Source organism: Corythoichthys intestinalis, unplaced genomic scaffold, assembly GCF_030265065.1.
Source record: "Corythoichthys intestinalis isolate RoL2023-P3 unplaced genomic scaffold, ASM3026506v1 HiC_scaffold_23, whole genome shotgun sequence".
NCBI lineage: Eukaryota > Metazoa > Chordata > Actinopteri > Syngnathiformes > Syngnathidae > Corythoichthys > Corythoichthys intestinalis.
This window is the reverse complement of record NW_026651592.1, coordinates 8,375,061-8,392,290: the sequence shown is the minus strand read 5'-3', so window position 1 is coordinate 8,392,290 and position 17,230 is coordinate 8,375,061. Positions and strand designations below refer to the sequence as shown.

The window sequence follows — 17,230 nt, the reverse complement described above, 5'->3', positions numbered from 1 at the left end:
TGAATGTATATATCCGTCTTGTGTCTTTCCTTTCCATTCCAACAATATTTTACGGAAAAAATGGCATATTTCATAGATCGTTTGAATTGCAATTAATTACGATTAATTAATTTCTAGGCCGTAATTAACTCGATTAAAAAATTTTAATCGTTTGACAGCCCTAAAAAAATAATAAAAACTGGGAGGAAATACGATAATCGAGGCCGTCCTTGAAACTTTTGGCCACTAGATGGCAGCCGCACGCGGCATGAAGCCGGAAGTATTGACATGGTGGAACCTTGACTGTGGCGGACCAACATGGCCGCACTCGGGCGGGGGGCAGCCTTCTTACGTTTTCTCCGGTAAGTCCTGATTCAAATGAATTTGATTAAAACGTCTTTGAAAAATATTGACGTGACGTTTTGATGAAACTACACATGCACAAAGAGTACTGGTTTGTTTCTTCAATCCATTAGACGATTGGGTTGGACCGAAAAAGAAACCGGAAGATACTGGAAGGTACATAAAGTGACGCAATAAGATATGTGCGCAATTTGCACATAAACAACTAATTAAACATCGAAATAAAAGTAATAGTTGAACAAGCTACTCATCGTGTTGATTCAGTTGAAATGAAGGACACTGGCGATAGCAGCCGCAGCTTAAGAAACATCTCCATTTACTCCTGCGCGAGGTAAATAACTAAGGAGTAAAATTTATGGAGCCCCAGATATGTAATGTGAAATTAAATTGTCGCCTCAAAAAAACTTTGACGTGCGCACACAATGGTAATTCGTGACCTGGAAATTAGTTTATATGTGCACGAAACTCACGTTTATACTCACAGAGTAGCTGTGTTCTAACTGGACATGTGAGTAAACACAAAAAATGCAAATTGTTGCCAAAAACATCAATCATCAAATTCAAATTTGTATTCTGTGGCCACTATGAAGTACGAAGTACGAAACTTAAATGTGCATTTAATGCTACTTCATCGCCAGAATTTTGTATTTTGTGTTCACATTACACGTTCTGGGTAGGACTGGGAAATTTTAAGATCAAAGATGGGACAAAAATGTCCATCAATCTCTGTTATCAGCCATATCATATTTCATTGATCATATGCTTATGGTGGAAAACACAGAAAAGCCTGAAAAAGCAGTTTCTGCTCTTGTACTCCTCTTTAAAAGAAACTTGTATTTTAAGCCAAAACAACTGTTGCATTTGATAGAACAATATGTCGATATGCTGACCAGTGTTGTTAATCTTACTTTAAAAAAGTAATTAATTATAGTTACAAATTACTTCTCCCAAAAAGTAATTGCGTTAGTAACTCAGTTACCTGAATGTAAGAGTAATTAGTTACTTGGCAAAGTAACTGGTGATCATTTTCATGTTTTGTTTTGTTTTGATGCTGAAAGCCAGCATCCCGGAGTCATCTCTTCACTGTCAACATTGACACTGGCATGTTATGGGTACTATTTAACGAAGCTGCTAGGTGAGGACCTGCAAGGCATCTATTTCTCAAACTAGAGACTCTTACGTACTTGTCTTCTTGCTCGGTTGTGCAGCGGGGCCTCCCGCTTCTCTCTCTACTCTGGTTAGATCTCGTTTGTGCTGCTCTCTGAAGGGAGTTGTACACAGCGTTGTAGGAAATCTTCAATTTCTTGGCAATTTCTCTTATGGAATAGCCCTCATTTCTAAGAACAGATTGTCAAGTTTCACGTGAAAGTTGTCTTTTTCTGGCCATTTTGAGAGTTTAATCACACCCACAAAGGTGATGCTTCAGATACCCAACTAGCTCAAAGGAAGATTAGTTTTATAGCTTCTATAACCACCTAAACTGTTTTGAGCTGTGCCAACATAGCTGCACAAGGTTTTCTAATCATCTATTATCCTTCTAAGGCAACTAGCAAGCACAATGTACCATTAGAACACTGGAGTGATGTTTGCTCTAAATGGGCCTCTTTACAAAACTATGTAGATTTTGCATTAAAACCGCTGTAATAGTATAGCTATAATAGTCATTTACCATATTAATGATGTATAGAGTGTTTTTCTGATTAGTTTAAGGTTATTTCCATTATAAAAAACTGCTTTTCTTTCAAAAATAAGGAAATTTCTATGTGACCCTAAACTTTTGAACGTTAGTGTATATATATTGTTATTAACTACATTTTGGCCCTTAAATGGCGATTTGTAAGAAGTTTATGATGTTTATGGTATTAAATCTTTAAATCATAGAAAAGCAAGTACAGTGGTACCTCGACGATCGCTTCGACCACTATCTTTTCGACTTCCGACGTAAAATTTGACACGTCACTTGTTTCTACATCCGACGAAATGCTCGAAATACGACAATTCATGACAACGTCGCAATGTCATTGTTTTCCCGCAAGACTGACGCACGGCGGATTTTCATGTGAGAGAAATCAACGTGGGTTCCAAGAATGTTAAAGCAGGTGGTAAAAAAAAAAGTTGAGGCTTACCATTGAAATGAAGATGGAATGATAGAAAAATATAATAAGCACTGAGCTGGTCTGACGGTTAGTCCGGTTAGAACAATAATGATGCCCGTCCTGAATTAATCAGACCAAAACTTTCTCTTCATCAACGCGTTGCCTTTTTATTTTCTTTCTATGAGAAAGTTTGTCTTAGCTCTCTTTAGGTGGCCACTATACTGTATGCCTTCTCAGAAAAACAACAAATTGCAACTCGCCACCAGGGGGATCCAAAACACGTAACATGCAAGCAACTTGGCATTTTAAACAGATTTAGAATAGTGTTTTGGGCTGTGGAACGAATTAATGGAATTATTATGTATTCTTATGGGAAAATCCTGCTCGATATACGACCATTTCAACTTACAAACAAGGTCTTGGAACGAATTAACTTCATATGTCGAGGTAGCACTGTACTAGCTGTCCAGAATGAATGTAACTCCTGAATCAATTTACCTCTCTACCGGCCCCTTGCAGGAGCAACACACAGGTACTGTGCAGGTGCGGTAAACCAGCAGGATGCACCTTGGCAAGATGGAGAAGCATGGCTACGTCTGTGGCTGTGGGTGGCAGCCTGTGCGCCGTTCCTTTCACTCAGGTAAGGCCACCTCCCCTATTAAAGGGGAAGTTCAACATTTTTGACGTTAGGCTTAATCTTGTTTATTTAGCCGGTGGAGTTGATTTCAATATACTACGTGCAGTTTGTTAGTTATTTGTTAGTTTCAGGGTTCCAGAGTGGCTAAGCTAGCACGAGTCAATGGTACAATCTTAGCATGCCAATAAAAAAAACAACCTATGAACGCGTGAAAATCACTGATGACTAGAGGCATGCGAAATTACCGATTCTTAGATTATTCGCGATTCGGCTGTGAAAGATTCGAGAACGATTCACAAACATCCAAATTCCGATTATTGAATTATACCAGGTAAAGCAGAACTAAAACACAGTCCGCGCAGTCTTCAGGACGTAATGAGGAACGGACTGAGAGCAAATATCATGTTCAACTCATGCTGCTAGATAAAAAAACCAAAAATACCTGACTGCGGCCGACAGCTGGTTCAAACAACGCTCAGTTGCTAGTTACTACAAACATATGGCCACATACGGCTATAGTAGATATCACATATACGCAGAACTAGATGCTAAATGTCAGACAATTGCGTTGTTAGGAAATATAAAAAGAACTAGATGCGAAACGACACGCTTGCCGTTTAGTAGTTGCCGTGTTGTAAACAGCCGCCATCTTAAAGCAGTAGACTTCTCTAGCAGGCTCTGTTGTAGCGAACCCAATTAACTTTTTATCTGAAAAAGTCCTAAATCAGCAAAATCTTGACTTGAGTCTATCTTTAAATAATGAAACCATTTTAAAACTTTGACATATTGTTAGTGGACAGAAGGGAAATTATGGAATAACGGGAGCAATTTTATCAACTTTAACGGTTGATTCACATTATTAAAGTAATTGAATTTAGTTTAAAGCTGCTGATGCAGAATGGGGACTTGAGTATTTAATTTAATGTTTTTAACTGTTAACTTGATACTTAAATATTAGTTTAGTTTAGCTTATTAGGATTTTTAAACTGTTTTGGAACTAATGTACAAAACATTAAAAGGGGGGGTTTGGGTGACATCAATAATCAATTTATAATCGAATCGGAGCCTCTGAATCGTAATCGAATCGTTAGGTACCCAAAGATTCCTACCTCTACTGATGACCCATGCAATCAATAGTGTTGGCTGTTTTTTCAGGATAAAGTTATTAAAACTTTCAATTGCATGTCAATAATTGTAGTAAGAACAGAACATTTGTAATCCAGCAGCTCTGCAGGGAGCAGGGAGGAGTGATATCACATCGTTTTTTTCACCACTGATTTTTTTCATGTCGTAGCCAGCAGCAAATAACCACAGTTTATGTTGTTCCACGTTCTTCAATATATCATTGGAAAGCCACACAAACTGGGAGATCCTAGTCGCAAAGTTGAGAAAAAAAAAAGCACCCAGACTGAACGAGTTGCTTCAATCTAATGTGACTCGACAAAATGCAGCTGCCGTTCGAAAAGCAGACCGTCAATAGTAAAACAGTAAAATAATTAACAGTAAAATAGATTTTCCTCCACTATTTAATCGCTTACAATAAGGCAAGTTTGCTGGGCGTCAAAATGTCTTTTGATGGCTAAAAATAAAAACAACTTGGCGCGATCAGCCATCTTTGCTGTTTACATTCGCTCAGAACGCTATGAGGGCGCAACTGAAGTGAATTACGGCTGTTTGGTGTCACATTGTTTTGGCTGCATTGGGATTTTGAAAAATGATCTGCATTTTGAATTTGTTTGACTATCTTAGATCTGTTAATATAGTTTTATATTGGCATTAAGGATGCAACAATACTCAGTTTTATATTGAACCGTTCGATACGCCCTCTATGATTCAATACGTAAAAGTATTCGATCCAAATGAAAAGCTCCCACCCACAATGAATTTTGGGAATTTATTTTTGTCGTCTCTCTCGCTAAAATGTCCGGCGCAGCTTTGCCTTGACATAATAAACTCTGCCGCTAGCAGCTCCCTTCCTCCCCCAAACTGCCTGATAAATGTGAGGTAAGACAGAAATTTAAGGTGACAGCTTGCCAGCGTCAATGTCGTACAAATCCGTTGATTGGCAGCATTTTGTATGAGCTGATATGCTTTTCCCACTGGTATATATTTAACTCATTTGCTCCCAAAAATGTATAAATACGTTCTATTTTTAATTGTTTCAGTTTCCCAAAAACGTATTTATACGTCTTTTACATTTTTTTTTTTTTTTTTTTGACAAGAGGCATCTCTAGGTTCTGTTGGACCTAAACTGCATTGCACAACGCTCAAACTCATTTTAAAGCAATAAAACTGGCCACTGGAGGGCAGTAGCGCATTTTGTAAGAACTCATCTCGGGCCAAGAAAGCAAGTGAAGAAAAAATAGTCAGGAAACGGAAGTTTGAGGAATCTTGTGAAGACGCGTGAGAATTTGAGAAAAATGCGGAGAACGATCGGAGAAAAAAAGGCAAACGACACTGGAGGAGTGTTTTGAAAAGAAAACGAAACCATTGTCAAGGAAGGCTAAAAAAAAAAAATCTATCTTTATGAGACAGACGGTGACGGCCACAACAGCGTTAGGTTCCTCACGCGTTCTGCGGAGCTCACGTTGCGTTACTTCTGAGCCCGAGGTTGAAACCAAAGATGATGAAAAAAGTGAAACCGATCTTGATCCGGACTCATCAGGTTACTGGGAGCCAGCTCATTCAACCGGGAGCAGTCGAGAGCCTTCCCATTGTTATGTGCGCAAATAGTTCAACAGTTCAATAGTTTAGTTATGTGTAAATAAATTTTCAAAAGCTCTATTTGTCTTGTTGTTTATGTTATTTTGAAAAAGGAAAACATTATTCAGATGTTTCGGATGTAACTAAAGCAAAAAATAGCTGTGTTAAAGTCAAAGTTATGTTTGAAAAGTATGCTTTTACAAAAAGCTCAATTTCTCTGTTTTTTTCATCAGAAATTGGAAAATTGCTCAAACTAAGCTCTTTTCTAATGATGATTTCTAAAGAATGGAAAAAGTTAGTGCATAACTTTTTTTTCTGCTGAAAGAAGAGAATCTAATCTTTCTTTTGGTGGGTTCCATGTTTATATAGCAATAGAACAGAATTTTCTGTGGGCCTTGCAAAATCAGTCAAAATCCAGTAAAACGTCCGGGAGCGAAGGGCCTTGCTCCAGTGAAAATGGTTGGGAGTGAATGAGTTAACAATGACTGCCTTTATGGATACGTACAACAAAGTATATTTTTGCCGACTTGCCTGCTACGAATAACCTCGCTTTCACAACAGGCAGCTTAAGACCCTGGGACACAGAGCGCTAATTCAGTTACATTTAGGGATGGGAATCGAAATCCGATTCCAATTCCGACCCGGTTCCTAGTGTTTCGAGGCCTCGACATCACAATGAAAAAGCCTTAACGATCCCTTTAACGATTCCTAAAGGCGCATATTGCGTCGTGACTGTCTCGTTGTCCAGACTCATCAAACTAGCATGGCGCCAAGAACCACCCGCTCCAACGTTTGGCTACACTTCACCAGGAAAGGGGGTGAAAATGAAAGGTTACGATGGTTTAGCACGAGCATTGCAGCCGTAAACATAACAATGACAGCACGTAGGTTCAAACGCTCGATAGTGTGTCTTCACTTCACGAGGGAAAATTTCAACAAAACGACTTGCAGTCATTGCAAGGTGGAGCTAACTGCATTGGGAAGGAAGGTGGAGATAACTGCATCGGGAGGGAATAGACTGCAATGTCCTCACCGAGACAGCTATACAGCTAGCTAAACTCCGAAATGACGATACAGAAGACGTTGGTATAATTTGCTGACTTTATTCAACCATCACTTGGAAGAGTGAAACCAAAAATAGAAATAATAGATAACAAATCGATTTCATCCCCAATAACAAACAGGTTTGCGTCAACGTGATTAGCTGCTAATACAGTAATAACAAAACGGTTAGCATGCGTTCGCTAGCATTAGCACATCGTTCAAACCACTGCACAACTGGATTTAAGTGTCCGATCGCGAGTGGAAACACACAACAAAAACACAAAAGATGATACATACTGGCGTTGCCTCTGTAGATATTTTACAAACATTAACAAAGAACGTAGGGTGGTAGCAGTGCTTCCCTCTCTCACTAACTCGCTCACTTGCTTGGATGCGGCATTTCTTCTTCGCGCGTAAGCGCGCTCTTCTTCACGTGAGCGCGTTCTTCGACGTGTGAGGAAGCGCAAGGGCGCCCCCACTTGAGCGTGAAAGCACCATAAAAACTAAAAGGCATGCATTTCAATATACTGGTAAACTATTCACTTTAACAGGGTCCCCAAACTATTATATTATTATTATACTATTATATTATTGATTAAACAAACACGATGCCAATTAAAACGTTTCTTCTTCTTTTTCCCCAAATTAGAATTGATAAGAGAATCGATAAAGAATCGAATCGTTAAGCAATATTGATAATGGAATCTGAATCGTAAAACTCCTATCAATTCCCATCCCTAGTTACATGATGAACAGTGAGTGGCAGATTAAGCGCGCTGTAATTCAAACATGTCCTGTTTATGAAAGTCGATTGTCAAATGCTGGTGTTGTGCAGTATTGAGCAGACGTGACTTCTGTGGCGTCTTTTTTAATGCCCGACAACACTTGCGCACACACACTAGATATCATCGAATAGCAACCTAGATATGCTACGTTAGATCCCATGCCAATGGCTGCGTGAGCCCAGAGTGACCATGGGACCCGTAGTAAATATACGACATCGATAAATTTAAAACCGCCATGACTGAATGGAAGTTAAACAGGCCAAATCAATCCATACCAGTGACTGTAGATAATGCTACAAATAGTATTCATTCAGTACGTAACACAGATGGACTCAGACCACAAATAGGATGTTTTGCTCATATGGTAAACATACCTGCTAAGAGAGCAGTAGCAATCAACAGTGTGCACCGCTTCACTTTACAAACAGTAAAGATTGTTCTCAGCACTTATATACAACATTTCTTCAGATCAGTAAGAAGTAAACCCAAAAATATTATGCACTATAATGCATGTTTTTATGATGGCATTTATTTTTGCATGTTAGCAAAATAAATAAATAACACTTATATTTTTTGTTTCAGAGCATTAAATGTGTTGAATCGAATCGAAAATCGTGTCCCTCATTTCGAAAATCGGACCGAACCGTGACTTAACTGTATCGTTGCATCCCTAATTGGCATGCTAAGATTGTACCATTGAATCGCGCTAGCTTAGCCACTCCAGAGCCCCGAAACTATCATATCTGACAAACTGCATGGAATTTGTTGAAATAACTCCACCGACTAATTAAAACCCACGCTAACTCGAAGATTAAGCCTAATGTCAAAAATTCTGAACTTCCCCTTTAAGCCACATTTCTTAAATTCATGTTTATAGTCAGAAATGTCCAGTGATTTTCATAGAAAGTTGTCAGCATTAAAAATTCAAGCCTGTTTCTGTGTTGCAGGCTCCGAGTTTGTCTCATGAGTCGTTGATAAGACGAGCAGCCTCACTGGTGACTGACAGTTCCAACACGTTCCTGTCTCAGACCACTTTAGCGCTCATAGATGCAATTACTGAGTATTCAAAGGTGAGTTTGACTCAAAACCCTGAAAATATATGACAGCTCAGCTGTTTGATGAATTGCAGTAGTATGTATTGACCACTAGATGTCTCTGAAGTAGCAAATCAGTTATATCATATTACACCACTAACACGAATTACTGGTTATTTTTTGCGATTAGTCAATTAATTTGCCCATATATAACATTTGTTATTAAAACTCACCTTTTTAAAAAAGCTTATTCTAGCTAATTTTATTTGACTATCTTATTTTTATCTGATTGGTATCTGATTTTATCTGTGCTTCTGCCTGTTTTGCTTTTCCTCTTTTATTCTTAGTCTTTTTATTTATTTTATTTTTTTCTGGCGATGTGCACTTTGAGATTTGTTTTCAAATGTAAAGCGCGTTATAAATAAAATGTATTATTATTATTATTATTATTGCTGTGGCATTACTGTGGGATTTACATTTTAGCTGTAAATTTGCATTGGAATAAACAGCTGTGCGTTCAATGAATATTATGTAGTTATCATTGCAATAATCTCATTTTACACATTACAAAGATAATCATTTGCTTTCATCGAGACAATCAGAGAATACTTATTTTTCTAATAGCTTTTTAGGTTTATTTTGGGGCTGTCAAACGATTAAAAATTCTAATAGAGTTAATTACAGCTTCAAAATTAATTAATCGTAATTAATCGCAATTCAAACTCTAAGATATGCCATATTTTTCTGTAAATTATTGTTGGAATGAAAAGATAAGACACAAGACGGATATATACATTCAATATACGGTACATGAGTACTGTATTTGTTTATTATAACAGTAAATCAACAAGATGGCATTAATATTCTCTTAAAGCGATCCATGAATAGAAAAACTTGTAGTTCTTAAAAGATAAATGTTAGTAAAAGTTATAGAAATGTTGTATTTATACCCCTCTTAATGTTTTCGTTTTATTAAAATTTGTAAAATTTTCAATTAAAAAATAAACTAGTAGCTCGCCATTCTTGATGTCATTACATCATGTTCACTCCTTAAACACATAAAATCATTTGGACCCAAGTGCCAGCAGAGGGCGCCAGACAAAAAAAAAAAAAAAAAGAACAAGTAACAAGCAGACATTACACTGCTGTCATTTTAATCTGGGCGGGGCATGTGCGTTAATTGCGTCAAATATTTTAACGTGATTAATTTTAAAAAATTAATTACCGCCCGTTAACGCAATAATTTTGACAGCCCTAGTTTATTTTCAAAAGAATACATTAAAATGCACTTTTCCCTTTTACTTTTTAGAAATAAATAAAAAATTAAAAAGTTTTTTTTAAATTTTTTTAAATATATTTATTTAGCATGTTCTTTGAATAAATCCCCAAAAACGAAAAATATAATGGAAATAATTTCTTTGCCTTTTAAAAGAATAAAATAAAGAATAATTTAAATCTCAAATAAACCGATGCCACAATTTTGTGGTGTCTACTGTATGTGCAGTCACCAATGGCTGATGAATATCTGCACGAATTTATCCTGAAAGAAGGTGGCCAAAAGTGAGAACAATTGGACACAAAATGCCGCAAATAAGAGCTTATATGTCTGGGGTTTTTTTTTTTTTTTGGTCAGGCTGTTCACACGCTAGTAGCGCTCCAAAAGCGCTACCTAGCATCACTGGGGAAACTGAGCCAAGCAGAGGAGGATTCCATCTGGCAGGTGATGGTTGGCCAGAGAGCGGAGGTGAGTTTTGGCCTTCTAAACAAAGCTGACTGCTGTGGCGGTCCGACATTTCATGTTCTCCTTTGAAATAGATCAGCGACAGGCAAGAGGAGTGTAAGCGATTTGAGGCAGTGTGGATCAACGCCATCCGTTTGTGTGAAACAGCGGCTGAGGCGGCGTATACTTCAGGTGTGGAAAAGTGACCTCACAGCCTTCTAGTTGGTCAGTTTTGGCCCTTAGGTAGCAAAACGGCCCCAAATCATGATGCTCCCTCCACCATGCTTCACAGTGGGGATGAGGTGTTGATGTTGGTGAACTGTTCCATTTTTTTCTCGACACATGATGTTGTGTGTTACTCCCAAACAATTCAACTTTGGTTTTATCAGTCCACAAAATATTTTGCCACAACTTCTGTGGAGTGTCCTAGTGCTTTTTTGCGAACATTAAACGAGCAACAATGTTTTTTTTAGACTTCACTTTTTCTCAAATATGGCAAAAACACCTGAACAAAAATTGTGAAAATGTGAGAACCAAACTTCACTTTCAATGAAAGCCAAACTACATAATTTAATGGGGGTTAGACGTTGCGGAGTCCACTGTCGCCCTCTTGTGTTGAAATGTCTAATGTGCAGCGGTAAATCCAAATTTTAATTCCAAACCAATTTATTTAAAAAATTTTTTTAAAAAGGCAGACAAAAGATGATTCGTATCTGGAAATCTTACCAGCAGGGCCGAGAACGAAAAGCAGTATTTTTCATGTGGCAAAATGGATTTTGCAATGCGGATTTTTTTTTTGCCATGGGGCATATTTTTCTCATGTGGCAAAACTGATTTTGTCATGTGGCAAAATGTATTTTGAGATGGATTTTTTTTTTTTTTTTGCCATGTTGCAAAATTGATTTTGCCATGTGGCAAAATTAATTTTGACATGTGGATTTTTTTTTTTTTTTTGGTATGTGACATTATTGGATTTTGGTTTGGGGCATTTTTTGGGGGGGTATGTGGCCACAAATCCAAAATCCATTATGCCACATACCAAAAAAAAAAATCCACATGTCAAATTTAATTTTGCCATATGGCAAAAACAATTTTGCCACATGGCAAAAAAAAAATGCCACATAGCAAAAAAATAATGCTATGTGGATAGCCGTCAATGGCATAGCCTTACTTGGGCGCCAGTAGAATGTCAGTACGCTGTAATGGTAAGTGTATGGTCAAAAATCACAGCCACATAAGTTTTTCTGCTATTAAATATGAATGGAAAATTTGGACGTGCATAGCCGTCTTTGGCATGGACGTGCATGGCCTGCATATAAGCCATACACCCCAAAAAAAGCCACATACCAAAAAAAACAAAAAAAAATCATTATGCCACATACCCCAAAAAAATCCACATTTCAAAATTAATTTTGCCACAGCCACATAAGTTTTTCTGCTATTTAATATGAATGGAAAATTTGGACGTGCATAGCCGTCAATGGCATGGATGTGCATGGCCTGCATAAATGCCATACACCCCAAAAAAAAGGCACATACCAAAAAAAAAAAAAAAAAAGCCAAAAACCAAAATCCATTATGCCAAATACCCCCCCCCCCCCCCCCCCACCCCAAAAAAAATCCACATTTCAAAATTAATTTTGCCACATGGCAAAATCAATTTTGCCGCATGGCAAAAAAAAAAAAAATCGACGTCAAAATAAAACTTGCCACATGGCAAAAAAAAAAAAAAAATGCTATATGGATAGCCGTCAATGACACAGCCCTACTTGGGTGCCAGTTGAATGTCAGTGAACTCTAATGGTCAGTGTTTAGTCGAAAATCACAGCCACACGGTTTTTTTCCCCATTTAAAATGAATGGAAAATTTGGACGTGCATAGCCGTCAATGGCATGGACATGCATGGCCTGCATAAATGCCATATACGCCCCCTCAAAAAAAATTTTTTTTACCACAAACCATAATCCATTTTGCCACATACAATAAAAAATGGCACATGTCAGAATCAATTTTGCCACATGGCAAAATCCATTTTGCCGTATGGCAAATACCGCTTTTGGTTCTCGCTGTCTCTCCTGATGGATTGACGTAACGTTACGTTTGCAGGGGCAGAGCACGCATCCATCACCATGCAGACCAACATTCAGCTTGCCCGGTCCCAGGCAGAGGAGGCACGAAACTTCTCCAGGGATGCAGACAAGAAGCTGGTAGAGGCCAAAGCCCTGGAGGTCCAAGCATCAGCCCAGCGGGCCGCCGCTCTAGAGAAAAGCGATGAAGATGTGCCTGAAGCTTACCTCAGAGAAGACTGAGATAAGCTAAGAACAAACACAGAAGTGAGAAACTAGTACATGTTGGCGCAAAACTGGATTGCCTTGGTGGAATACTTGTGAATTTGACAGTTCTTACTCTGAACACATTGTGGAGAATGGGTGATTTTTTTTTTTTCATGTCTGACCGAAGTGGAGGTCTTTGCACTGTTTGTGGATTTCAGAATGTCCCTGTAATGTCGAACTTGCTCTGCCAACATTAAAAAAAAGAGCATGGAATTTGAAACGGGAAGTTTTTAGACTAAAATAGTCTGAAAGATTTACTCTTTAGGACCCCTACAACACATTGAACATACAGTCATGTAAAAAAATAAGGACACCCTATGGAAGCCTGTGTGTTTTCTAACATACTTGGCCATATGGATATTGAGTATCAATTTTAACACTCTTGAAAGATTCAATTAATAGAACTAAAAATCTGTGAAAAAAATATTTTTTATAACTTTTGTAAAATGTCATTTTTAAATACATGCAATTTCTGTTGAGGAATAAATTAGGACACCCCCATATTCAATCCCACCTAAAATGGCTAAAATTACACACAGGTGTAACACATCAGGTGCACATGATCAGAACATCATTACTAGAGCTGGGAATCTTTGGGCACTTAATGATTCGGTTACGATTACGATTCAGAGGCTCCGATTCGATTATAAAACGATTATTGATGCACCCCCTCCTTTTTTTTTTAGTTTTTTTTTTTTTTTTTTTGTACATTAGTTCCAAAATTGTTCAAAAATACTCTCAGGCTAAACCAAACTACTATTTCAGTATCAAGTTAACATATAGCAGTAAACAAATATACAAAAATAACATTAAATAAAAAAACTCGAGTCCCCATTCTGTATCAGCAGCTTTAAACTACATTCAATTAATTTAATGTTGTGAATCAACCGTTAAAGTTGTTAAAATTGCTCCCGTTATTCCATAATTTCCCCAAAGTTTTAAAACTATTTTAAAGATAGATTCAAGTCAATATTTTACCGTTTTAGGAGTATTTTAGATAAAAAGTTAATTAGGTTTGCTTGGAAGGTTCGCTACAACAGCCTTGCAGGGAAGTGTAATGCTTTAAGATGGCGGCCGTTTACTAACGCTCGCATCTAGCTTTTTGTAGGTGTGCTGTTAACACTACCGAATCTATAATGCATCTAGTCTTATATAAATGATATCTACCGTAACATTATGTGGCTGTACTTTGTAGCAGCTTTTCGGCAGCAGTCAGGTATGTTGTTGTGTTTTTTTTAATCTCGTGGCATGAGTTGAGCTAGAGCCGTGAGTTGAGCATTGGCATTACCCGAGGGGCCTGGTAATGAGAAGCATGATGTTTAGCTACTCTCGCTCCATTCCGTCCCGAAGACCGCGCGGCGCGCTGAGTGTGTTGTACTACCGCTTTACTTGGCATATTTCAATAATCGGAATTTGGATGTTTGTGAATCGTTCTCGAATCTTCCACGGCCGAATCGCGAACAATTTAAGAATCGGAAATTTTGCACACCTTTAATCATTACCCAGTGTTTTGAAGGAAGCTTGCCTTATTTAAACCTCACATTTAGTTTTAGTGTGCCCCTGACTGTTGAAGTGAGAGAAAACACCATGGTGAGATCAAAAGAGCTGTCTGAGGCCTTCAGAAAGAAGATTGTAGACACTTATGAGAAGGGGTCCCCAAACTTTTTCCTGTGAGGGCCACGTAACTTTTCCCTTCTCTGATGAGGGGCCGGGTCAGTTTGTAACAGAAAAAGTGTGACGATTGCAAGAGTGCCTAAATGTAAAAATGTATTGTTTTTCAGAAAGCCACAATCAAATAACCCTTTCTGGATTCTTCACGGAACAAAAATAAAAAAAAATTAAAATTAAAAAAATAATAATTAGGGCTGTCAAAATTATCGCGTTAACGGGCGGTAATTAATTTTTTTAATTAATCACGTCAAAATATTTGATGCATTTAACGCACATGCCCCGCTCAAACAGATTAAAATGACAGCACAGTGTCATGTCCATTTGTTACTTGTGTTTTTTAGTGTTTTGGCGCCCTCTGCTGGCGCTTGGGTGCGACTGATTTTATGGGTTTCAGCACCATGAGCATCGAGTAATTATTGACATCAACAATGGCGGGCTACTAGTTTAATTTTTTGTTTGAAAATTTTACAAATTTTATCAAAACGAAAACATTAAGAGGGGTTTTAATATAAAATTTCTATAACTTGTACTAACATTTATCTTTTAAGAACTACAAGTCTTTCTACCCATGGATCGCTTTAACAGAATGTTAATAATGTTAATGCAATCTTGTTGATTTATTGTTATAAAAAACAAATACAGTACTTACGTACAGTATGTTGAGTGTAGGGCTGCAGCTATCGAATATTTTAGTAATCGAGTAATCGCCTGAAAATTCTATCGAGTAATCGGATAAAACAAATATATTTTTAGGTCAAGAGCAATTATAAATATACATGAGAAAACAAGACATTTAATCTAATCTTGAACAATTTTCAGTCAATCAATGTCTTTATTTTCGATGTATATTGTTGAAAACAGCCAACAATTGCATCTCAGATGTAACTAGAATAAAAAAAAAAAGACTAATTCACTGCTTTCACTCAAAAACCTTTAGATCTTATTTAAAAAAATATATATATACAGTATATATTAGAGGTGTGCAAAATGTCCGATTCTTAGATTATTCGCGATTCAGCCGTGGAAGATTCGAAAACGATTCACAAACATCCAAATTCCAATTATTGAAATATGCCAAGTAAAGCGGAAGTACAACACACTCAGCGCGCCGCGCGGTCTTCGGAACGCAATTAGGGACGGAGCGAGAGTAGCTAAATATCATGCTTCTCATTACCCGGCCCCTCGGGTAATGCCAATGCTCAACTCACGGCTCTAGCTCAACTCATGCCACGAGATAAAAAAACACAACAACATACCTGACTGCTGCCGAAAAGCTGCTACAAATTACATCCACATAATGTTACGGTAGATATCATTTATATAGGACTAGATGCAATATTGATTCGGTAGTGTTAGCAGCATATCTACAAAAAGCTAGATGCGGGCGTTTGTAAACGGCCGCCATCTTAAAGCAGTACACTTCTCTGCAAGGCTGTTGTAGCGAACCTTCCAAGCGAACCTAATTAACTTTTTATCTAAAATACTCCTAAATCGGTAAAATATTGACTTGAATCTATCTTTAAAACAGTTTTAAAACTTTCACATGTCGAAAGTAGATAAAAGGGAAACTATGGAATAACGGGAGCAATTTTAACAACTTTAACGGTTGATTCACAACATTAAATTAATTGAATGTAGTTTAAAGCTGCTGATACAGAATGGGGACTGGAGTTTTTTATTTAATGTTATTTTTGTATATTTGTTTACTGCTATACGTTAACTTGATACTGAAATAGTAGTTTGTTCAAAAATACTCTCAGGCTACACCAATTTTGGAACTAATGTACAAAACATAAAAAATAAATAAGAAAAAAAGGAGGTGGGTGCATCAATAATCGTTTTATAATCGAATCGGAGCCTCTGAATCGTAATCTTAATCGAATTGTTAGGTGCCCAAAGATTCCCAGCTCTAGTATATAGACCCTACTCACGTGACGTCACAGCCACGTCCCCGCGCCAAGTTGTCCGTATACTCGTCATGTTAATGCATTAGCGCTTCGTAAATTCCTCCTATTATGGCGTGTTTTTCTGCTCGTTAACATTAATAATCAAAATGGTGAAGTCGTGTGTGGCGGTCGGTTGTAAAAACAGAGAAGATAGATGGAGAGACTTGAATTTTTACCGTATTCCGAGAGACCCGAAGAGGAGACCGAGATTGACTGCTGCAATTCGATGAGAAAACTGGGCTCCAAACGACTACCACAGATTATGTAGTAGTCATTTTATATCTGGTAAGATGCATTTAATATATATTTAGAGGGTTTTGGGCTGACAACCACAATTAAGATCATTGCTAGGCTAATCGCCGACAACATACACTCAGACGTTGTGAATGAACTACCTGAAAATATATAATTATAAGGGGATAATCAGACAGTTGTCGTACAATTAATTTACAATTTCACTATTGAGGTCAAAAGCCAAAAAATAAATTCAACTAGGGACAATCTGGAGTAGTGCTATCGCACTTCATATTTATTACATATTATATATGTATGTAGTGAGAGTGCTATCGCTAAACCATATAAACATTAAAAGCCCTATCTCCATTGACAAATGATATGAAATACATTAGACTTGACAGTGGATGTTAGCAAGAACAAAAGATTTTGAATTGAAAATTTCGTAACTCACCTTCCGAGCACAAGATTCCTGCCGAATTTTCGTGTACGAGGACCTGTTTCACCCAACCAGCAACGTAGCATTTATAAGCCTTCAAGCTCTTAAAGTTTTTCAAACTTTCGTGAGAATAGGCTGATTTTGTGTGGACAAGATAGTTGTAAATATCAGAATAGCAGATGTCAGGCGAAGCCAGCGGGTCGAAAAACATCGATTTAGGCATCAAATACGGATCTGGCGAATGGA

At 37.6% G+C, this 17,230-nt stretch overlaps 1 protein-coding gene across 1 annotated transcript; it reads left to right on the top strand.

Moving 5' to 3' along the window:
• The first annotated feature begins 252 nt into the window (after positions 1-252).
• Positions 253-13,312, top strand: LOC130911230 (diablo IAP-binding mitochondrial protein-like). Its single transcript, XM_057829063.1, has 6 exons — positions 253-341; positions 2,958-3,078; positions 8,555-8,677; positions 10,275-10,385; positions 10,457-10,553; positions 12,468-13,312. The coding sequence occupies exons 1-6, from the start codon at positions 298-300 to the stop codon at positions 12,668-12,670; spliced, it is 699 nt and encodes a 232-aa protein (XP_057685046.1). The 5' UTR covers positions 253-297; the 3' UTR covers positions 12,671-13,312.
• Positions 13,313-17,230: the final 3,918 nt, after the last annotated feature.

Excerpts from the sequence above, each read along its gene's own strand:
- LOC130911230 (XM_057829063.1), top strand. The coding sequence starts at position 298 with ATGGCCGCACTCGGGCGGGGGGCAGCCTTCTTACGTTTTCTCCG. Across the intron at positions 10,386-10,456 it reads TGGTTGGCCAGAGAGCGGAG|ATCAGCGACAGGCAAGAGGA; the intron begins GTGAGTTTTGGC and ends CCTTTGAAATAG. Across the intron at positions 10,554-12,467 it reads TGAGGCGGCGTATACTTCAG|GGGCAGAGCACGCATCCATC; the intron begins GTGTGGAAAAGT and ends TTACGTTTGCAG.